This window comes from Manis javanica, chromosome 8 (assembly GCF_040802235.1).
Source record: "Manis javanica isolate MJ-LG chromosome 8, MJ_LKY, whole genome shotgun sequence".
Lineage (NCBI taxonomy): Eukaryota > Metazoa > Chordata > Mammalia > Pholidota > Manidae > Manis > Manis javanica.
The window spans coordinates 73,098,546-73,123,612 of record NC_133163.1 but is presented as its reverse complement, the minus strand read 5'-3'; the positions used below and the strand labels follow the sequence as shown (position 1 = coordinate 73,123,612).

The following is a 25,067-nucleotide window of genomic DNA, read 5'->3' as shown; positions in this document are numbered from 1 at the left end:
GGGGTGATGTTCACATCTGCAACACTTCTCAGTAGAGTACCCAGATTTAGAAGACCTCCTTGAAAATGTTTTATTTAACTGAAACAAATCGAGTCAATGATACTTGTGAGGGTGGGAGGAGTACAATTCATAAATGCATTTTATGAGCATGTACTGAATGAAATTAGCCATTTAAAGATTTTAAAAATATAATTTTAGAAGAAAAGTAGACATAGATTATCTTAGCTCAGCTACTGTATTAAAAATATCATAAACTGGGTGGCTTGAACAATAGAAACTTATTTCTCATAGTTCAGAAGGCTGTGAAACCTGAGATTAGGGTGCCAGCCTGGTTGGGTTCTGGTGAAAATTCTCTCCTTGGGCTGCAGATGGCCATTTTCCAGCTATGTCCTCATATGGCAGAGAGCAGAGAGAGGAAGCAAGCTCTCTTCTGATATGGGTACTAATCCCATCACGAAGGCTCTACTCTCAGGACCTACTTACCTCTAAAAGGCCCCATCCTCCAATTCCATCCCATTGGGCATGGAGGTTTCAACATATGAATTATGGGGGGACACAAACATGTAGTCCATAGTATTATCTAGTTAAAAATACACTAAGTTTTAGTTTTTAGTAAGTTTTTTTCTTACTTCTATACTGTAGGAACAAAAAAGTAGGTGTATTAAAATTAAGCATTAACAAACAATTTTGTGGTTTAAAATATAAAAAAAGATTTTATAGATACACTAGTATAAATATTTTTATTAAGATCTCATTTTTGGCTTTGAACTTGTAAATGTAGTTACTCTGAGTAGCAATATCTACAGTGTCATTTTCTCTCTTGTGCAGTGGTGCAAACACCCATTTTCTACTTGCCTTCTTATTAAAAGTGCATCCATGGCTAAGTCAAAAGGAAACATGACAGGAAGATAAGAAATATTGTACTGTGCAAGTAAGACCATGTAATACCATCACCACAACTATTTGGGGGACTAGACACAGTAGCAGAGAATGTCATTGTCACTCCGCTTTTCTCGCCACTCAAGAAAACCAGTAGCCATAACCTTGCTCACTCTTTCGTGAGAGATACCTTTGAATGTGTGCATGAAATCACACTCAAACTTTATGAATTTTAATAAGGTTATTGGCAATATGCCTTGAATGCTTGTACTATCAGATTCAGTACAGAAAGGAACTTTGTTAGTATAAAATATTTAATTTTACACTCAAGACCTGGTCAAAATACTAAAGACAAAAGGCATTTGAAAACTCACAACTCAGAAGTGAAAATTAATAACCAGTCCAAAGGGTATTTGTTAATTGACACATTAAAATTTCCTTATGTTAGTTCTTATAATATGGAAAAAGAGTAGGGTGGGCATATGAATGAAGGGATGAAAGTTAACATGTGAAAAAGGAAGATGAATGGATAAATATTTTTCCTAATTCCTTAAATCTGCAGAAAAAAATTCTAGCTTCAAGCAAAATCTTACATGAGTCTAATTAAGCACTTTTACTGAAGGATGAAGCTATAATTAAAGCTTTACCTTATATGGCTTACAAACTTGCAGCTGCAAGCTGAATGTTTTAACATATCATCATATTGGCATTAGTTTGACAAAATGTAGTAATCACTTCCTTTTGTGGACTAGAAGACATCAAGACCATGCATATTTTAATTCTTATGTCAGTTGATACAGACATAATTATTAGAGGTTACAGGAAATATGTGGCATTGCAATTTTTTTCTATTCCCCCTTTTTAAGGTAATTGAATGCTTCACTTATTTTGAATAAATGTAACTTGACACAAATGATCTAAAACAAGGAGTTGAAACAGCAGGGAAGAGGGAAGAAAATAGGACAAATTCCTAGGCTCTTAGAACATAAAAACATTTAGTATTTTTTATAATTATATATAATATATAATATATAATATGTAATATATAATATATATAATATAAAAACATTTAGTACTTTCATAATTTTTATACTTTACTACATACAGTAAAATGTACAAATCTTAGTGTATAGCTTGATGAGTTCTGACATGTATACACTCATGTAACCATCACCCAGATCAAGATACCGAACATTCTTACTGATGTTTTATCCCCTCCCTTATTTCTCTCATCCCCCTATCTCTCTCCCTTACAGTAACCACCAGTCTGTTCTCTGTATTTGAGTCTATTTCAGTTTTGTTTGTTCATTTGTTTTGTTTTTCACATGCCACATATAAGTGAAATCATATGGTATTTTTTTCTGACAAAAATTTACTGTTCCCAAAGATGAAAAGTGGACTGAGAACTATGCAAACCAGAGGTCTGGCCACCAGAGCTTTATAAACTTAAATAATAAAAAAAATTTAAATTGAAAATATTTAAACTCAGGTCCCTGTAAGAACCTAGACTACCTTTTTTCTCAGTGTATGTTCAGGAATAAATGTATATCCATCATTTGAAATCTGGTATTTTATCACCAGCTAACTGTACTTTCAAATGGCATAATCAGTTAAGTTCTCCCATACATGCACTTTAGTCAGAAGCAAGAAGAAAAAGCAGCAGAAGGTTGTTCTGTGCCTTTGGGGGTGATAGGCAGGAGGAACTGAGTGAGCAAGTTTGAAGTGTCAGTACCAGGACTTTGGGGCTGAATCCAAATAGAGCCCAGCCAGCACAGTCACCCAGAGCTCTCCTATGTGGGACTTGTGCTCCTTGCAGCAAGAGTCAGGACAGAACTTACTTGTAAAATTAAATAAAAAAGCAACAAATGAATAGGAAACATAATACTGTTATTAATCAAAGAGGCTACTAGGCTACTGCTCTAACATAACTAGCTGTAGATAAGCATCTTTATCTTGGACTTTCCCCCCAGAAGTGGGGTCTGTGGGAAAGTCTGAGTCATCTCAGACTGCAAGTGTTAGAGATGTGCTGGTGGACTGTGGGTGGCTGGAAACAAGAGCCAGAAAAGAAGAGCAACAGCTAAGATTCAATAAAAAAGAACCTTTTCCTTTCTGTTAGATTCTGATCAAAGATTTGGATTCAGTTCCTAACCAAGAGCTGTACTGGCTTTTAACTGAGCATCAAACATATTTTTCATAGTCTGTACTTGTGGAATTGAGCAGGATGTCTGCAAAATTGGTGACTTTGGTTCCTGGGAGAAGCTGGAAGATTTGCTGTGCTTCCAGGTTCCTCATTACCACTTAGATGGCACATAACACCTTTTGAGCCCCAGAGTTCCTGAAAGGAGAGACCATAACGCTCAAAGCTGACATCCATTCTTTTGCCTTTGCTCTCTGGCAAATGGCTACCAAAGAGGTGCCTTACTCAGGGAAGCATGAGGATGGGCTCTACACTGCAGTGCCCTATGATCTTTGTCCGTCTGTTTCTGCAGCTGTCTTCACTGATTCCATCCCTGGGAGATGACTTAAGATCCATCTGATGCTGCTGGGAGTGGGGGTCGGGGGTTATGTTTGGCAGTAGCCAAGTGAGGAACTTCTCCTGGTTGACCTTGACTCTTTACAAGCTGAATTTGGCTGACCAACGTGTATCAAGATAAGCTTTTGCCTTTGTTTCTGTCCATTTTTAAAGAAGTGAAGATATGGTAAAAAACATATTTGCAAGATGGATGTTTATAAAATCAAGTTACTAAAAACTCAAAAAAAAAAAAAAAGAAAATGACAGTATACTCAAGGGCCCTTCCATGTCCTATTATTAAGCACCTAGTGTTTAATTCCTCTTAGTGGTGTACTGAGGGGGCTGAGGAAGTTTGAGCCTGAATACCGATATGCATGGACAACTCAAATGGCCTCTCTTATTTAAGTCCTACTACTTCCTTCCCATTTTAAAATTTCTAAGGTTTAAATAGTGATGTTTTCTATAGGCTCAGATTGGAAAAGTCAGTCTGTTTAAAGAAAATGAAGCAGAACATCTAAACCATTGAAGAAGAGAGAAAGCCCAGATCATCCAAGTCTAACAGGCCTTGAAAATGAAGGTTGGAAACATCACAGGGATCTCACCATTCAACTGGGAACCTGGCCAATCAACTTCACAGGGCTTGAGTTCTGTGATTATGAGTAAAAGTTGCATTGTCTGTCCCTGTCTGCATTTTTTCTGTTCTGTTCTCTAATTTTAGGCATGTTGGTCTTGACAGCATTCCTTGACAAAAAGATCAGCAGCAAGCCCTAAGTCTGACATTTCCCACACCAAGAGAAAGGAAACCTATTACCATCTTTTAGTAGGTTAATAATTTTTATATAATCACAAAACCACTATGGGGGACTGGGGCTATATCACTATAATTTCTTTCTAGTCAATTATACTTTAAAATTTCAAAGTAGACTAATACCTATTATTAAATATATCTAAAAATGCTGTTTCTAATTTGGTAAAGGCTTATTCAAAATTATTATACTAGGGCAGAAGTTAGCAAACTTTCTGTAAAAGGGACAAATAGTAAACATTTTAGGCTTTTCGAGCCTTAATGTCTCTGGTGCAACAATTCAGCCCTGCTGTGGTAGTGTGAAAGCAGTCATAGGTAATATGTAAATGAATGGGAGTGGTCATATTTCAAAAAAATTATTTATAAAAACAGGCTGGATTTAGGGGGTATTACACTCCCCAACTTCAAGTTCTACTACAAAGCCACAGTAATCAAGACAATTTGGTACTGGCACAAGAACAGACCCATAGATGAATGGAACAGACTAGAGAACCCTGATATAAACCCAACCATATATGGTCAATTAATATATGATAAAGGAACCATGGACATACAATGGGGAAATGACAGCTTCTTCAACAGGTGGTGTTGGCAAAACTGGACAGCTACATGCAAGAGAATGAAACTGGATTACTGTTTAACCCCATACACAAAAGTAAACTTGAAATGGATTAAAGACTTGAATGTAAGTCATGAAACCACAAAACTCTTAGAAGACAACATAGGCAAACATCTCCTGAATATAAGCATGAGCAACTTCTACCTGAATGCATCTCCTCAAGAAAGGGAAACAAAGGCAAAGATGAACTCATGGGACTACATCAAACTAAAAAGTTTTTGTATGGCAAAGGATGTCATCAACAAAACAGAAAGGCATCCTACAGTATGGGAGAATATATTTATGAATGACATATCTGACAAGGGGTTAACATCCAAAATATATTAAGAACTTACACACCTCAATACCCAAAAAGCAAATAACCTGATTAACAAATGGGCAGAGGATATGAAGAGACAGTACTCCAAAGAAGAAATTCAGACGGCCAACAGACACATGAGAAGATGCTCCACATCGCTAATCATCAGGGAAATGCAAATTAAAACCACAATGAAATATCACCTCAGCATCGAAAAGACTAAGAACAACAAATGCTGGTGAGGATCCAGAGAAAGGGGAACCCTCCTACACTGCTGGTGGGAATGTAAGCTAGTTCAACCATTGTGGGAAGCAATATGGAGGTTCCTCAAAAAACTAAAAATAGAAATACCATTTAACCCCGGAATCCCACTCCTTGGAATATACCCAAAGAATACAACTTCTCAGATTCAAAAAGACATATGCACCCCTATGTTTATCACAGCACTTTTTACAATAGCCAAGATATGGAAGCAACCTAAGTGTCTATCTGTAGATGAATGGATAAAGAAGATGTGGTACATATATACAATGGAATATTATTCTGCCTTAAGAAAGAAACAAATCCTACCATTTGCAACAACATGGATAGAGCTGGAGGACATTATGCTCAGTGAAATAAGCCAGGCAGAGAAAGACATGTGCTAAATGATTTCCCTCATTTGTGGAGTAAAACAAGCAAAACTGAAGGAACAAAATGGCAGCAGACTCACAGACTCCAAGAATGAACTAGTGGTTACCAAAGGGGAGGGGAGTGGGAGGGCTGGTGGGGAGGGAGAGAGAAGGGGACTGAGGGGTATGTTTAGTACACATGGTGTGGGGGATCATGGGGAGAACAGTGTATCACAGAGAAGGGACATAGTGGCTCTCTGGCAACTTGCTGCACTGATGGACAGTGAGAGCATTGGGGTATGGGTGGGGACTTGATAATATGGGTAAATGTAGTAACCACATTGTTTTTTCATGTGAAACCTTCGTAAGAGTGTATATCAATCATACCTTAATAAAAAATTAAAAAAAAAACAGGCTGGATTTGGCCTGGGGCCTGGAGGTTGTGGACTTCTGCTCTAGAGTCATACCTACAAATGACCAGTACCAGCACACAAGCAATATGGTGTTGCTCTACCTAAAATAAATAATCATGGTCAAAAGAGAACTTTGTTCATGATCTAAGTGAATCAAAACTTGCAATACATGATCTAGCAATAGGATATTATACCCTATGAAAAAAAGAAAAAAAAATCAGTCCAAAGTTTGGTTCTATGTTTAAAGAATCACATTTCCTGACAAGGTGACTGCCCTTAAAAATTTAAGAAGTATGGCAACCTTATCTATGGGAAGAACTATTAACCTATTTCACAAAAATGAAGCAGGCTTAAGAAGGTTATAAATAGTGTAAGGACACACACCTAGTAAGTGATGGACCCACTTATGCCGGTTGTGTTGGAATTACCATTTTGAAAACAAGGTGATCACTTTCTGAGCAGCTATTTGCAGGAGGTTCACATTACTGAGGCCAGAACAGGACCACATTCTAGGCTAGCAGGCAGCAGGCATTCTTTTTATGATGCATGGCTATGTATGTGACAGGGGCCTTTTATGCCTTTTACTTCCATGAAGTGAGATCTGTACCACAGGGTTATGTAGAATTGTTTCTTTCCTCCCTCATCACAGACTGATTCTTGAGAATATGGCTTTGACTGTGATTCCTTGTTCAGCTCTTTCCTTGCTTGTCCAGGCATCATGCCAAACTGACTCCATCAAATTCCCAGAGCTTTCCTGGCATCTGCTCATCATTCTGAAGAAGGGATTATTGGCATACACTTTGGATCATTTCATTCTGCTGGCTTTATGCTTTGTCTGAAACAGCTATGAGAACTCTCTCTTGGGATCTACATTGACCTTTACTGTGTTTGTCAGCCCTTCCCCAGACAAAGGAGCTTGTAATTAGAGATAGCCACTCATCTCATCAGAGAGTTTGCATGCCTATGTTTTCTATTTGATATTGCATAATGTTCAAGAGAAGAGAGGATAATCCTTTTTTATTCCATCATTTTAAACCCAGAAGTCTAACAGATACAACCATGATTTTTTTCCCTATCAAAGTCAAATTAATTCAGTAATTCTATCATTTGTAGAACAGACTTCAGCATGGATGATCTATCCCCTAACACACAGCATATATTCCTTGTTAATTATGACCAGAATTTTAGTTCCAACTTTTTAAAGGGGTCATCCAAAATAATTTAAAAATAATCATTAGGCAATTAAGTTTGGCAATGTATTTTTACCATATTTGTGGTCACTTTTGTCTCATATCATCCTTCTTCCCTTTGTGTTCACTTTCCTTCATGTCGAAGTACAACATTTAGTAGTTCTTTCAGCAAGTGTTGGAAGGCAACATTTTTTGTTTTTGCTTCTCTGAAAATATGTTTTTCTCTTACTTCCATATTATAGACTAGCTGGGTATGGAATTCTAGATTGACAGTTATTTCTGAAAATTAATTTGTTGACTTCCGGCATCTCTTGTTGCTGATGACAAGCCATCAGTTTGCCTTTCACTATAGGAAATTGTGTAATTTTTAGTATCTTTTAAGATATTCTCTTTTTCATCAACGCTTTGTTGCTTCATATGTTTTTATATAGCTACAGCTTTGTTTACTTTCTGAGTGTGGAACTTTGTGGTATTCCAAATTTGAGTCTTCAATTTTTGGAAAATTTTTAGCCATTATCTTTTGGAATATTGCCTTTCCACCATTCCTATACCCTCTTCTTTAGAAACTCTAATGAGATAAATGGTAGAGCCATTCTTCTTTTTTCCATGTATAACTGCTCCTTTATATTCTTCATCTCTCTGTATTGTATTATGCATGAATTTCTCAGATCTTCCAATTTACTATATCTGTCTTTTTGACCCATCTAGAATTTATTCTATCAATTGAATATACTTCAAAGACTATATTTTTTCACTTTCAGAATTAATTTCTTTCCCACTACTTCATCTTTTTGTGGTTTTGTTTTTGTTTTGTAACATTTTATTCTTTTTCTAACTCTTTATCTTTTGAGTACCATAAACATACTTATTTTAAAGTCATTCTCAAACTGGCTGTTATTTTTATTTCATTTAAAATGAATTCAACTCCCAACTGCTTTTTGTTTTTGTTTTCTCATATAGTGTAGAATTTTAGTGTGTTAATTCTTCTTAAGTGGGAAATTTCAATTTCTTCCACTTCTCCCTCCCACCTTGGCCCTTTCTTCCTCTGTCAAATTTTGTTATTTCTTGTATTGGCCCCTGAGGCAACCAGGACTTAAAGTGATGGTCTGAGGCTCCTGTCCTGGCATTATTCTGCTTATTGCAGAGCCAATCCTAAATTAGTTAGTAGGTGGTTCCAGGTCTTGGGTGGGAGACCATGTCTCCTTTCTTTTGCCTCCCCAGGAATGCAAATTCTCATGAGCCACTGCCCCAGGGAGCAGTTGGTCACAGCTTATTTTTAGGCCTCTTGCTTGGACAGAGAAGCCTTGGTTCCAAGCAGTGAATGTGGCTCTGGTCTCCTGCTTTGCATGGGGTACTTCAAGTCACTGTTGTAGCACAGATTTCAAACTACCTCTTTGTAGATCTGTAGTCCAGCAGGCAAGAAGCTTCATTCCTACTAACTGCTTTGTGATTCTGTTATTTTTTGGGTTTATGCACATAGTTATCTTTTTCTGAAAGTGGCTATTTCTTTTTAATTTCCTCTATTTTATATGTGGTGGTGAAGGAGCCTCAAAATGTGAATTTACAATGTCAAATTGCTCCAATATCCCATTTTTGAAACATTCATTTTTATCAATATAATAATCTAAAATTTCTACTATGTTTAGCAGTAATAATACTTATCTTTTCCTTTGTTTCACCAGCAAAGGAAAAGATGATTATGTCTCACTGACAGATTCTTATTTATCTAAGCTTGACTAGTTGAAAGTAAATGGCCCCAAATGATAAGTTTACAAAGAAGAAAAAAAGGCTTGAGAAGTAGCAGTGGTTCAGTGGTTCTACTAAGATCTGCATTAGAACTTAAAACTGCAGTTTTTTTCAGAGAGAAATCCAGCTATTTGTGCATTCATTTACTCAGCTTTTAAAGGGAATAAGTTGAGAAGAATATAGATCCAAAAGAGGGGAACCATAATTTTGGAATTATTTCCTTAATCATTAAACAAAGCTTTACCACATTCCTCCAAGTCTTTTAGGTACTGAAGGAAGATTTACACATTTTGTTTTGAAGGCTGCTTTACCTAGGACTCCATCTTAATTACCCATCCATGTTGCTGGCCTATGAATGTTTATTATGCACAAGAATGAATATAAACGTACCACACTTTATGTAGTATACATATTTTTAAAAATTTACATATATCTTAGATTTTAACAAATCAAATTGCATTTTCCTTTTGAAGTATAATATAATTGCAAAGATATGTTCCTAGAAGAAAATATGATCTGAGACATGGTAAGAAAGGGTAGCATTAGGAGAGTGAACTTAAACAGTTAACTGGATGATAACTTAATAGTGATAAAGCAACAAACGCCATAATTCAAGTGTTATATTGAAAAAAAAATCTTGCCAAATGTCAAGAACTATACTAATTGCTGATGAAATGAGAACTGAACTCAAATTTTGTTACAGGAACACTCAATGATAGCTGCTTTGAAGAATATCTCTACTTTCCTTTCTTTAATGGGAAAGGTGGAAAGAAGAGATTTTAGAGATAGACTTAGGTTTAATTCTTGACTTTCTTTTATTATCTGTGTGACTTTGGGCAAGTAACCTCTTTGAGACACAGTAAAATAGGGATAACCATAATTACTTTGCAGGTGTAATGGGAACTAAGAAAACTGTCTGGCATATAGTAGGACCTCAATATGATGATCATCAGTGTTATCGTCACTAGTTGGCTTTTTTCCCTGGAAGATAAGAAAAATGCAAATACAAATACATATGACTGTACCTCTTTTATGAGGATATAAGGGATGTTTTGAAAGCCATTCTCTTTATATTTCCATACTCTCCTCTGTGTCTGACAGGAATTCATATTCCATACTAATTTCCCTTACCAGGATGGAAAGCAGGACAACAAGAAAGCAGAATTAAAAGAAAACATTAATAATAACATAATATGATTATGAAATATAGCAGTTACTACTACATTCCATAATACCCTCTATGCAGCATACAAATGTTTCATACACATGACACATTAAGACAACCCTATGGAGTAAGCATTAAGGAGGAAGTCAAGCTTACAGTTTAAGTAACATGTCCACAAATGGTAAGTGACAGACCAGAAACTTAAACCTGGATCTGTGAATTCAAGCCTTTTTTTTCCTTCAGTGTGTATCATCCCATACCAGAAAGATAAGGTTTAAGAAAAACACAACACAGGGAAGGAAGCACACACCCTAAGCAATTCAGAAAACTGATGAATTGACATGGTGATTGCCTTTCAGGTGCTCATGTTGAATCACTTCTAAATGCATGATGAATTAAAGAGAGGAATCCAACCAGCTTTTGTGAACTTGCCTATTATGAGTATGATTAAATAAACATGACCTAGTCAAAGCTGAAAAGGGAACTTCAGTCTCTCAGGAGAACCACTATCAAGTCATTTACAAGGCGGGCATTAGGATCATTTTCTGATAAGGCAGGAAGGGAAATAACAAGGAAAACTGTGATTTTAAACAAACTTCATCATCAAAAGTTTTAGCTACTAAAATGTCCTAGAAATTGGTAAAGAACTGTGTAATTATTAAGACAAAACAAATTCTTCAAGCAGAGAGAAAGGGCCAAGGTACAAGTATCCCAGCTGGTAAAGTGAGAAACTTCTCGGCAATGCAGTGTATGGCAACCCCTTTCATCTACTGAAGTACCGGATCTTCATAAAAAGTTTGTGTGCTTTAAATGTAAATGTCTTAAATTATAATAGATTATTAGTACAGTATATAGTTTATAGTTAGTATTTATCTTATGAAAGAAAGAAATTAAATGTAGGATAATATTACATAATAGTATATATTATAGTGTTTAGAGTTGTTTACAGTTCTAAAGATTGTTTAGAATTCCAGTATTTCCCTAAGTGAGTCTGATTGAGGACATTCTGGTCAGTATCACCTTTATGTCTTTTATAACAGAGAGAATGAAACAGGGCAGAATATAATGGGTAAAAGGCAGGGGCATTCCATGATTCACATATAAATACTGCACGAGATCTAATCTCCTTTTATACTATTATATATGAATCTCTTCTTCCAAATCCCATCTCAAAGATTTCTACATACTAATTCCCGGAACCTGTGAATATATTACCTTGCATGATAAAAGAAACTTTGTAGATATGATTAAGATGAGGATCTTCAGATGGGAAGCTTATCCTGAATTGTCTGGGTGGACTCAGTATAATCACCAGGGTCCTTATAAGAGGGAGGCAGGAGTGTCAGAGCCAGAGAGAGATTTGAAGATGCTGTGCCGGGGACTTGGAAGATGGAGGAAAAGGCCCCCATCCACAGAATACAAGCATCCACTAGAAGGTGGGAAAGGCAAGGAAATCCTTTGTTGGAACCTCCAGAAGGAACACAGCCATGATGACCCACCCATTCTAGACTTCTGATTTCCAGAACTCTAAGATAATAAATTTGTTATCTTAAACCACTAGGTTTGTGGCCATTTGCTGTACTATCAGTAGGAAACTAATACAGATGACCAACATGGTAAACTTATTGTGGCTAGAAAAATTAAAATACACATTAACCCTGAGGTGAACATTTGCTTTTAAATCATGTAGGTCTTTAAAAAAATAATATACTCTACCTTACTGGAGTTTAAAAGTCTTACAGAACCTAAAAGAAAATACACAAGGATGGTATACTGACACCTAAAACAACTGCAAAAGTGTTCTTCCTCCCTTTTCCCTGTCGTCTAAAAATACCTAACATTGCTAAAACCCAACCATCTGTACAAGCTTTTGGCTGTTGTCACAGATGTGTGAATCTACTCTGACCTTGTGGAAAAACTTTTTTTTGTAAGTCTCAACCTCTTATAATGGGAACTGGGAAGAAGATCAATAAAATGAACTGTGAAAATAAGGCCCATAGGATAGACTGAAACACTGATAGAAGGCATCATGTATAACAGTATAAATAATCACAGGCAGATTAGATCTTGTGCAATATTTATATGCGAATCACGGAATGCCCCCGTCCATCATAGTCTATCCTCTTTAATTCTCCTGTTACAAGGGGCATAAAGGTGATCCTGACCAGAATGCTCACAATCAGGTTCAGAAAGGGAGATATTGATTCTTCCTGACAGTTCTTTTCTATGGGGCATAGTATTATGAGTAATGATGACAATTACATTTAGATTTTCTTGAAGTATAAATAATCAGTTTCTGCTGAGACATCTAAATTAAAAAATAATCTTTCTTTCTTTCTTTCTTTTTTTTTTTAAAGAAAAGAGTAGTTTAATAAAGCAAAGTACACCCTCAAGGAAGGAGTGCGGGTGTGCTCCAGAGGTGAGCAGTCAAAATATTCCTTCTTACTACTGCCTTTTTGGCAGAACTACTAAATTACGTAAAGGAAAAACAAATAGCTGCTTTCTCACTAATAGTTTAATAGTAACTAGGAAGTCTAAAAAGCACCACACACACACACACACACACACACACACACACACACACACACACACACGCACGCTTGCCATCTCACAATTTAACCATTCAAAAACTGAACAAAATAAGCCAATAGACTTGTCTTCATTCTTTTTTTCCCAGAACATGAATTTCTACCTGATACAATGATATACTTATTTTCTTGCCCTCCTGCCATTCCTATATTGTTGTTGAAATGTTTATGCGTCATGTGCTTTCACAGTCAGAAAATACTGACACAAATATTCTCCCCCTTTCACAGGTCTGACCTACTGAAGGGTTCATGGAACCTATAGCATCATCACCTTTGGGTACCATATACTCGTAGAGAGCTAGAACGGAACGGAACCGAACAGACCAACCAATGAATAGCTAAATCAGGGCTACTTTCTGTGCGCACCTGCTTGACAGTGAGGGAGGGATGGTGTGATGTATAAAGGTGGGCCACAGCTTGAAGGAAAGCCATAGGGTTTCTCAAGGGATCCTTAATAGACAGTCACTTCCATTGCTAAGAAAACCATTAGACAGGTCAGGGAGGAGGGCAAATTTTTAAAGTGGCAGCTTCCTGTTACACTTCTTTATTCTTTCTCTTGAGACCATAGAGATTATTACTTTTCCTCCATAAATTGGAAACTTTGTTCTGCTGGGTGTCCCCAAGAGTCCATGGCAGGCTCTTCTCATTGTTTCTGACAGTAAAGTAAAGTAACTCACAAAACCAAGCCAAAGACATTCAGACTCAGGATTGAGCTTTCTTTTCTGAGCAAAATAACCAGGAATCTCGTATTTGATTTCAAAAGTGCTTTAGTGGAATTTCTATACTTGTTAGTAATTATAATTTTTCCTTTTCAGCATTATTCTATGTAGAAAAGCCACCATAAGACATGGATCTTCTAAGTCCTTCTAATAGCCGTTTTTAAAGCAGTCTGTCTTATATTTTTCTGTTTATATCTTTGAATGGTTAATCTAACATGCCTTCGAGATCTTAAAGTCCTAATAATTGTGTGGTCATCATAAAGTTTGTCTACAAAACTATAAACTTACTTTATTTTCCATTTTTGTTATAGTGGCTAGAAACTGGGAGGGTGGATGCCCATGAGGTTGCCTGATAAAATATATTTGAGTATCAGTATACTTTGAATTTTAGATATGCAATGGATAACTCTTAGTATAAGTATGTCCCAAATATTGAATGGGTCATACTTAAACTAAAAAATTATCCATTTTCTAATCTGAAATTCAACTTCTATTGAGCATCTTCTATTTTTGCTTCCTAAATCTGGAAAATCTAATGCCCTTGCTTCCTGCAGGACACCTAATGAATGCAGCCCTGGGTAAGCATATTGCAAACAGAAGGGTGAGGAATGTTTGATCATAAATCTGAAGTGTCCAGCTAAATCTGAAGTCTCCAACTTCAGAATTACATCAGCGTTCAAATCTCAAATAACTACTTATGGTAAATCTACTGACTTAGTCTTACTTCAACGATCAGAAACAAGCTGCCATTTTTAGAAGCTTAGGATTTAATGTGGGGAAAAAAAAGCCATGTTGTTTACTTCTTCATGAAAGGTTTTATAAATCTCATATTCCTGGGTAGTTTCTCAGGCACCTTGCACAAGTTCCTTACATTTATTTCAGGTGACTCATACGACTATGGCCCCCAGCCTCGAAGCTTACATTCTGAACTGCTGTCTGAAAGGTATATGCTCTCAGTGGTTTCCCAGAAATGGGGATGAATTTGACAAAGCACTAAGGGACCATTTTTAGAATCAGTTACTGTTCTTGGGAATTCACAGCTTCTCTTCACTACAACTCCATGGAATTTTTAGTTGTTGATGTTTCCATATTATAGCAACTTTTAAATGCCAGCTGATGATGGAGTTTTTATTGGTCTATAAGAACTGAGAAAAATAAAGACAATATAGTAAGTTTTTCATAAAGGTAAATGTTTCCAGTCTAAGGAATATCCCTTTATTTCTAGAGATGGTGTCCTTTTTATCTTTTAGTATTAAACTTTGAGAAATTATGATGCTATAGGATATGAAGATTTAAAAAGTGTCCTGATGTAGAAAATTGGTTGGCGAACTTACGTCTCCCAAATTCTTGAAAAAATTATACTTGTCTGCAAATCTGAAAGTTTGGGAATCATGCAGCACATGTTTTCTATCTGTTTCAGAAGTACCACTTAATGTGTAACAATATTAAACAATTTTACTTCTGACTTATGTACCTCCATTTTTGGCCATGGAAAGAGAATTATACTCAAAGAAATACTTTAGCTGAAGATAATGTTGGTGGAAAAGAGTACTTCTACTCTCTCACAAAGTTCAGAAAACATGTTTTAGGTTTTTTTGTTTCCTACGAGAAAATCTGAATCATGTGCCTGATCTCTGGTACAGTGTCACTCAGTGTATTTTGAACATCATTGTTTTAGTAAGTCAGCAGGAACACGTGAACTCTGTCAATGTCAAACACAGTCTGCAACACATTCAGCATTCTGTAAACCACGGCAAACACCTCAGCATTCCAGATACTTGGAAGGTCTAGAACATAGCTCAGATCACTCCCACTTGGAACAAAGAAAGTATTTTTTTTGGCAATTTTTATGGTGAACACAGATTAGGAAAGCTCAAGAATATATTCTTGCTTTTTTCATAAGAAAGGGCTTTTGATAAATATCCTGGATGAAATTATGTAATATTATGAATGCAATGTAATTGCATGCATATTACAGTTTCCAAAGGTTTTTTTGATAGGATAGTCAGACATGTACTGGCACTTTGCAAAAATCCCATTTGATTGAATTTTTCACAATTCACTGTATACCGTCCCTTCAAGGTACACATTCCTATCCATGACACAGAATAGCACACAGAGGTTGAACACAGGTTAAATAGCTTGGAGTAAGTTGCAGAGCAAATGAGTGATGCCATCAAAGGCAGGGGTAAGTAAATTCAGTCTGTGTTCTTTTCACTATATCGAGTTGTGTAGTTATAGCTTTTGGTTGATTCTGAATGCAGAAATGGTTCTTATATATTGAGGATTATTTAACCGTGGGATAGACAAGATGTGTATGATCCCTGTCAAACTAATAAATGGTACCTTGGAAGTACCCTTACATTGCCTTGGTTTGGTTCAAGATTTTGGTGGAGAGATATGATTTAAAAATGGTTAGTGCACAAAGTCAATCCTGCCTCAGGATGGCTAACCATTACCTACCAGCTATTTCACAGTATGCATCAATGTAGCTCACAGCCAATGTGCAGTGAAGAGGAGAAAAGCACATCTGTGACCCAGTTTTTCTTTAGTTACTAGTCATTTGTCTCATGCACTGAATTGGATGGAACCTAAGGAAGTAGTCCTTGGTTACTTCAATTTTCTCATTTAAAAACAAAAGCATCTGCTTTTGATTCACCTCCTGGGAACAAGATGTAGTTGAATGGCTGACTCAGAAAAAATGAGAAAAGCACTAAGCCACCCAACACAATGACTGGTCATGTTGTCCTAAATTTAAAAAAGAGTTAGATCCAGAAACATCTCACAGTTTCTGCTACAATGTCCTGCTCCGAACAGTGCCTGCCCAGATGGTTAAGTTGGTAGTTCATGTAACTCTGTAAACATCAAACTTGTTTGATGCACTAGTTAAACTGGTGGGATCCCAATAACCAAAACAAAAAGTTCCCCTTGCTGGTTTTTTCTAATTGTATAATTTAAATATTTGTGCTATTATTTTTATTGATGCTTTATTGATGCTTTCTCTTCTTAATTTCTTATTCCTAGCAAAAAGTCTTTAATGAAATATCATACTAGGAAAAGATGGTGTTAGTTGCAGTGAAGAGGATGGGGTGATGGAAGATGGAGGAAAAGTCTGTGTGTGTACGTGATTGATATAATTAACAGTCATTTATAGAGAACTCTTAAACAGAAGTTTTAATTTGATCCTCTTAAGTATCTTGTTACATTGGTGTAACTTCCTTGTCTGCTTGGCTGGATCAAGAGAAAAAAGGAAGATTGATTATTAAGAGAACTTGGAAGTCAGTCTCCAGTGAATGGACGGGGATGAGGAGCAGACCTTGACTGAAGCACTAGCTCTCTCTTATTATATAAGAGCATTGTGGCTCTTTATCAAAACTAATAAATCATTTTCATTGTTTGTACCACGATGGAGGATAAGTGAAGTTTGTTATTTTTTATTTCTTCAAGGGCAACAAAAACAGTCACCACAGGAACTACAGTATGCATTCCTTTTGATTTAAAGAACTATAAGAAACCCCTCACAGCTCCTTCCCAACAGTGCATCAGCTAAGCAGCCTAGCCTTCTCCTCTGCTCTGCTTAGATGCACAGGCATCCAGAAGCAGCAGTATGGTGGTTTTAACACAATTTAACTTGGTATGTGAATTATAATCTCGTGTGTGTGTGTGTGTGTGTGTGCCCCAAATATATTAAAGTTTGAGCAGTAGGGGCCAAATCACACATGAATTTATTCTTGAGAAATAAGCAGCTCACTGTAATGAACCCCTGGCCAAAGCATGTGTAAGACTTTGAGGTTCACATTCCACAAGGTCATTATTCATTGACAGAAACATTAAAATACAAGGAAGAAATATAAAAAATTATGGCAAATGTTATTGATTCCCCTAAAGCAGTACACTAATATATTGGGATTAAAAATGACCATATCAATCACCATTTTTTTCTCCATAGGAACCATGTCTTGATGCATGTGTGTGCTGTTTTTATAATTTATTTGTTACCTCTCCTTATGCATGACCATGCCCGGGACACTCACAAGGTAAAATATTAACACACCTCACCCAGGGATGACCTTGCACTGTTTGGAAGAAAAGTACAATACAAAGTCACACTTTGAATCCTGACATTCTATTCCACCCCAGGGGACTCCAGAGGAAAGCCATTAGGTTTCCTTCAGCATACCAATCAGCGGGGCAAATGAGGGCCAGTCTCTGTGAAGGAGACATCAGAGGCAACTGTGTCCCTGGGATTCTGACAGAGCTCAGAAGTCTGGGCTTTATAGTGTCATCTAAAGGGCAGGGCGTAGACGGGCAATGCTTAAGAAATACCACTGGATGATGATGAAAATACATGACACTTCAAAATAGCCTGCTTTGTGGAAAAGCAATCTGCTACATTTCAAATTCAATACAGCTAACATTGAAATGCAACTGTGTGGCTTAACTGTTGCAGTAAGAGAGCTCATTTCATCCTGCCTCTGCCTGTCTGGCAACTTGTTAACCATCCTTTAAAATGAAGCTCAGCCATCACCGTGGTGCCAGCGCATTGTCTATGGGTTTACATCTGTTGTCCCTCCCTGCTCCACCCTGAAAGGTAGGTAAAGTTGGTGAAAGTGCCTTCTTTGCTGTTGGATCTCCACAGCCAGCTCTGTACTTGACAGGCAGATGGTGCTGAGGAAATGCTTGTAGAATCCATGAGGAACAGTGTGCAACTGGACCATAAAAAATATAGGTGGGACTCACTGAAGGATGACCCATATAAAACAGATGGAAGAGGAAGAGGTAATTGAGTGAGTTAGCCAAGGATGTTTGGGTTTAGAGTTCATGAAAAATGACAGGACATGCTTCAGTTTATACAGAGCCATGCCATGAAGAATAAATAATTTCTTTTTCCTGCAAGTAATTCACACTTACTGAAACTTACTGAAAAAAGAAGACAGGTTTGCAAAGAATCTACAGCACAAAGAAGTTGCTAATACCACTCATGATTTCCATAGCCCACAGGATCAGGCATAAGAATACTAGGCCAACAGCAATCACTACAACAGGTTAATTAGTGTAAGTCAAATATCAATGGGAGCCATGTGGGATTTGCTCACATTTTACTAAGAATAAGGAAGAAAGTGAAACAACAAAGTTTTCTACTGGGGCCTTGACTTAAATGGCATACCTATTATCTAAATTGATGCTACTATTTGGGGTGGACCATGTTTCCTGGAAACGAATTAGTTGAAAGCAAGTCTCTATAGTCTAAAGTTCTATACATGTGATGAACTCCTTAGAGGCACCTTTGAAGTACAAATGTGCTTTCACACATATAACAGTATAGCATCATCTCTGCTTTCAATAAACAGAGAAAAAAGCCACCATCTCAGAAGAAGAAAATATGACCTGTATGAACCTGGGACCTTACTTTCAGGCCCCCTATCATTCATGATGCTATGTCACACTTCAATAACCAGACTGGCTCTGTGCCTCTGCTTCAATCTGATTGAATCTAGGTTGCTTGGCAGCTTCAGGACCCAGCAGCTAAATGAATGGGTTTGTATTTTTGAAATGAGACTGAGCGCTAATGAACTGAAAGAGAGGTGGAGGGGAAGTGAGGAGTGCCTAACGCTTGAGGACTTTTCTCCAGGTCCTCCAAACACCGAGGGAAGAGAAGATGGCTGCAAAGATGCCTACAGGCAGTGAAGAACCAACTCTTGCCCCCTCCACACTTGCTCAGAGCATCCTGCCCTCCTGCACTCTGAGGCCTTCACCCAGCCCCGTGGACTGTACATGCACTGTCTGGATCCTGTAACCAGCATCAGAAGATGAAAGCTTCCCAGTCTGGCCTCTGGAGATAAGGAGATACCATGTTTGGAGGAGAGATTTCAAGCATACCAAGGAATCTTTTTCTGTGTAATTGACTTTCCCCAAGGGAAGAAGAAAAACATGTTCAAATGGGATATATAAAATAAGTATAAGAGAAGAATGTATGGATTTTTAATATTTAAAGGGTAATCCTGTTTGAACTGGTATTAAAGAAAGTGGATAAGTGGGAGTCAGGCAGACTTGCTTCCAGTCCTCTGACCTTCATAAAGTTGTTCAAAATTACTGGCCCTCAGTTTTCCTAATGATAGGGTTGAACCAGATACAGAGTACCTGAGAGGCCTGGTGAGCAGCAGGGGGCCATCACCTTCCCCATTTTTTAAAACAGTTCATGTCTTTAATACACTTAAGTTAAGATGAACAAAAATAAACAAAAAGTCAGGTGGTTTTAAAGGTCCTGATGACTCCATCATTTGTAGGACAAAAATGAAAACAACAACAAGCTTAAGAATTATTATCTTAATTATATACCTGTGATAAAGCTAGGAAAAAAGTTAAAACTGCTTACAATCTCTGGCCCTCTCCTTCTACCTCCCTTTTTGAATACCTGGGAATGTGCTAGCTAAAATATTTCCAGAAATTCCTAGATAATTACAGGGAGCTTGATTCATACCCAAGACAACATCAGTGGTGTTCTTTGAAGTGTGGCAATTGGCGGCCGGTGGCCCTAAGGAAGATGCTTGTAGAGTAGAGGGCCTGTGTTGGCCTCCTGTCTCTGCTGCTTACTAGTATGACCCTTGGCAAGCTACTTCATAATCTCTTTGATCCTATTTCCTTCTCTGAAAAATGAAGATAATAAATCGTATTTGCTATATAAAACGAAATGAGGTAACACATGTAAAGACCCTGGTGGGGGTCAGCCCACCAACACCAACATTAGTTCTCTCAAGGAACAGAATCTATCACATTGCACACGACAGGGAACAACTGTGTCTAGGACTTGTGGCATGTACTATAAGGACAGATCAAAAGATACTGTGAAATTTGAAACAGTTCTTATCTGAAGATGGGGTTCCCCAAAAGTGAAAGGGGTCCAAATGTAGGGACCTAAGAACTACACACTTTTCAAGTCTCTGAACTGTGGTAACCAGGCAGAAAGGAAGACTAAGCAGTAGGTAATTAACGAGGGGGTATGATACAATGTTATCAAGGATAAGCAACTGTTTAAGTAAGACAGGCTGCACTCAGTAAGGACATATGTGCTGCCAACAAATTACAAGGAGCTTAATTCAAACTTTTTTGCTTTCTTAGGAATCAAGGACCAGCCAATATTTAATCACATTAAATCTGTTGATTCATAGATTTAGAAGTAATTAACCTACACAATAAAGCTGTAATTTATAACTTAGGAACTATAGATTCTCAAAATGATACAACTAAAAGGTATTTTAGATATTGTCTAGCCTAACTTGCGCCTGTTACACCAGGAAAGCTGACATGTAAGAAAGTAAGAGATACACCAACGGTCCAAAAGGCAGAGCCAATTCTGGCACTTGGTCTCATTAACTTGCTCTTTTTCTTACTACAGGGAATCAACCTGTAAGTTATTAGCTCTATCCAATATCCATCCCAATGATTTAACACTGAATATGTGGATTCCTGTCTCAGCTCTGCATAGCTTGGGGTTTGTAGGGCCCTGGAAGACATCTGAGGGGCTGGGTCGACGACTGACAGCAGTAGCTGGGTGAGAACACTGTGCACGCATGTCTGAGGACATTTGAGAAGAGCACGGACAATGGCTGTTATGGACCTGCAAGTCTGGGATTGGGGTAGTGGAATTAGGGTCTATTAAGAAACCACATACAGAATGATTCTCCATATCCAGGTGTCATACCCACTATCACAGTGACTAGTGCATAGTAGGTACTCAGTCCTTACCTGTTGTGCGATGATTCATTAGGAGTGAATGAATGAATGAAAGGCCCAATTCTGAGAGGAGAAGTGAGAGTTTAGGGGGCAAAAAAGAAGAGGCACTGACTAGTGCAGGAGTCCCCGGGAGAAGAGGAAGCGAAGGGAGTCACTAAAGCTTCCCCAACCTCCACGTGAAGGACGCAGGTCGTTTCCCTTGCAAGGACGACGGAGTGAGTGTGTGGCCCTCTTATTCTGCCTCCCATTTCCATCCTGAGGAAGCACAGTTGCTCCCATGGCATTGTTTCTGCTTCTGGCCACTCTGCTTTCAGCTGGAGCATGGAGAAGTGGACTGCTCAAGGGAGGCTACTTCCAAGGGCAACAGAACACTGAAATCCATAATGGCATGTTATTTTTATGGAGAGTCTGCTAAGTGCTTGCTATGCAAGCTACTGACCACACTGACATTGCTGGGGAAACATTTCATAATAGGAACTTAAGATCGAGAAACAAAACTGAATGCTAAGAGAATGGATTCTAAGGTAGTAGTTCTAAGACAGCAGAAAATCCTACGTAATGAGGAATGAAGGAAAGCTGGGATTTCTTGGTCAATCTTCCATTCACTGAGCAGTGCATCCATCTGTGGTTATAAGTCCAGTGCGCTTTGACCTTCTGCCAGGTCTGCTGAGACCAGACTTCCAAAGCAGGATTCATTTGGAAAGCATTGGTGGCACAGACATGATAAAAAGCTACATCTCATTGTATTTCTAAACAGTAAAAGGATAGGGTCTGATCCACCCTTTCCTTTCAACATCTATGTCTAGTAGTTTTCACTTTTATACCATAGGATGTGGCCACTTGGAAGAAAATAGGCACCACCCGTCACCTCTTATACTCTTTCAGGACTAAATAGAGAAGCTACAATAAAATATATTGTAAAAAAATATTCTGCATCAATGCCTACAAAAGACCTTTAAAGGTTCTTCTGATGTAACCAACTTCCTATTTAGTAGGCATAACAACATCTCAGAGGACAACAATAAAGTATTGCACAGTGTCTTCCCCATATGACATCTAGCAGACTAAGAGCAAAACGATAGTGTGTACCTCAGTTGCTAGGACAGAATAATGGATCCACCCCATGTTCATGTGGAAGATATGCAGCCCAAGGAGAAGATGTAATGTCTCTAACGTGACCTTCATCGGACATTTGATTAAGATAAAGTCGTTGCATTAAAAAAAATCTTCCAAAAACCAGAACAAGTTAGTGAAGAGACCAATGATATAAACACTTTCTCAACTCACAGAGTGATTGGCAAGGTTTTTAAAAATATTTTTAGCACAGTTTTAATTTCCTGAAAAGAAACGTATTGAACACGCTCTGTTTCTCGTTAAACTGCCAGTGCAGGCACTGATTCCTCAAGGCTGGCTTAGAGCACTCATCCCAACTTGGCTCTGAGTGCCGTTCAAGGAACAAATGGGAGGCTCCCTGCTATTTGAGAGAGACAGCAAATAAGAATTTTTATATTGATAATTATAAAATATCTTGAGAAATACAGGAAAAAGCAACCCAGAAAACAATTACAGAATTGTTCTGTAATTCAAGTAGAAAATGGTAGTAAAGAAACCAAACTGGAAGGTTTTTCTCATGAAAGGACAGGTCTGTTCTCATAGGACAAATACTCTCAGCTATGTGGCTAATTGTTCTAGAAAGATCAGCTTTTGAACAGCACAAAAACCTACCCTGAGTCTACATTAGCATACAACCAACTCCCTAGCATGGTTCTTACGCTGTCCAGCTTTCAGCACCTTGATTTTTTTTGTCTTTAATTATTCAGTGGAACACCTAACATTTTATGTGAAGGTGGAGTCTCAGGAGATTGGATGACTGAAGCCACACAGATGCCCACTCACCTCCCGTGACTTTGGACTGGCAGTTGATAAACTCCGGCTTCCTGTCTGTGAGGTACCTCTGGCAGGTATGATGGAGGATCTGGAAGAAGGTGCATTTTTCTGAGGCTGTGCTGGCTACCCACTGGTCAAAGGCATTTTCAAACAACAAATCAAACTCTGCAGAATCCTGGAAAAGACAGTGAAATAACTACTGATCTCAACCAATAAAATCTACTGCTTCCAGTCTACACCCCAACAGACTCATACAGGCTAAAATACCTTTCAAAACTGTGATCCTAATCATAAGGCTCATCTTTATTCACATCCAGGTGTATGGAGAGTCCACCTTTCTCTGTTTGTCAGGCAAACTCCAAATGTTACAATATTCATAGGTGTCCCTTGAGAGCTAGTGTCACAGACATCCTTATAGCCTACTACACAAACTTGTGTCAGAATTCAGAACACATGTTATCTGAATTCTACATATTATCTGGAAAACAATTCTGTCAGGTTCTCAGCACTGAACCACATTAATCTTGCCCCTAACTTTTGGCTGGAAAAGATTCCCCCTCTTATTTTTAGCATATGGTTACAATATAATTTTATTTTTCCTCATTATTGATAAATAAATGTTTCTCATATTAAATCCAGTAGAATCCTAATACATACTTTTTAAGGTGGCCATTCATTTATTTTGGGGGTAAATAAACCTCATCACTGGTGGCATTAGGCGATACATGAAGCTTTGATGAACATCAATTTTTCATACTGATAACCATGGACGTGCTATTTGAACTATGCTCTTTGCACCTTGCTGATAAACATGTTACTGGAGCCAGCACTCCTTCAATATGTATACCCTTAGGTTCCCATATCAAATGTGATGAAAAGATTTACAATTACCCATGAGAAGGGCACATAGATCAGAAAGTCTTAGTCATATAACTGAAATAGGGAAACAGCTTTGTTACAAATGACTCAGACAACCACCACAACTGCCAAGGTCAATGTGAGCACCATCGTGTGAAGAGAATGCCTTCTCTCAGCCCCGGACAGTTCACTCACCCGATTAGGATCGATGCCGTTAACCTGGCGAAGCTGCTCCAGCATCCACTGTGATCTCCGCACAAACGACGTGGAGCCTTCAAACTGTTTGACCTTTGTGATGGACGCCTGTGTGGGCTTCTTGTTTGTCACTGCCAAGAAAAGAATGTGTGCCTTTGGTGAGACGTGAACTCCAAAGAAATAGGAGTTATAAACTCCACACTCAAGTGATTACAATATAATTACAATTGTAAGGACTGCTTCTTTTTTATCTCCATTCAAACTGCACACTACTTAACCTTGTAACACAAAGTTCCTATAATGGAGGCTAAAAGTGTGGAGGGACAAACTGCAGGGAAAGAAGCAGACAGGCTGACAGGCACTCGGGGGGAAAGGCTGAATTTTAAAGGAAGTAGAGATAACTGGATCTCCCAGGGAACTGCAAAGCATATATCTAATTTTTTAGTCCAGTGTATATGTTTTAGGCTTCAGTGATAAGGAGAAATACCTCATTCAAAAAAAAAAAGAACTGTTTGGCTTTAAAATATAGTCCAGTTTGTATCTAGTTTGCATCTGATTATGACTGTATCTGAACTTTTGGGTGCCCCACCCCCCTATATGAATTCCTGAGGTCACCAAGGCCCAGAACAGTCCCTCCTCCCAGCCTTAGTCCATTCTTACCTCACCCCCTTCCCTGCTAAGGATGGACAGTGTCACCCCTCAGAGGTCAAAGCCCCAGCCCCAGGAGAGTCACTCTTCTGGATATTTCATTGTCTGCTTGTTTCATGACTTAGAGCCTCAAGGGTAGGGAGACAGATAATTAAGTGTTTTGAGCCCTGGCTGTGGGACTGTAAGATCTAATAGAAATG

At 38.0% G+C, this 25,067-nt stretch overlaps 1 protein-coding gene across 6 annotated transcripts in view; it reads right to left on the bottom strand.

Moving 5' to 3' along the window:
• STXBP6 (syntaxin binding protein 6) overlaps positions 1-25,067 on the bottom strand; it is a 261,191-nt gene that overhangs the window by 36,017 nt on the left and 200,107 nt on the right. For all 6 annotated transcript variants that reach the window (XM_073211422.1, XM_073211423.1, XM_073211426.1 and 3 more), the window contains 2 exons: positions 24,220-24,350; positions 23,176-23,341 (listed from right to left, as the gene is read on the bottom strand). In XM_073211422.1, the coding sequence (XP_073067523.1) occupies positions 23,176-23,341; positions 24,220-24,350 (297 nt within the window). The remainder of the gene's footprint in view (positions 1-23,175; positions 23,342-24,219; positions 24,351-25,067) is intronic.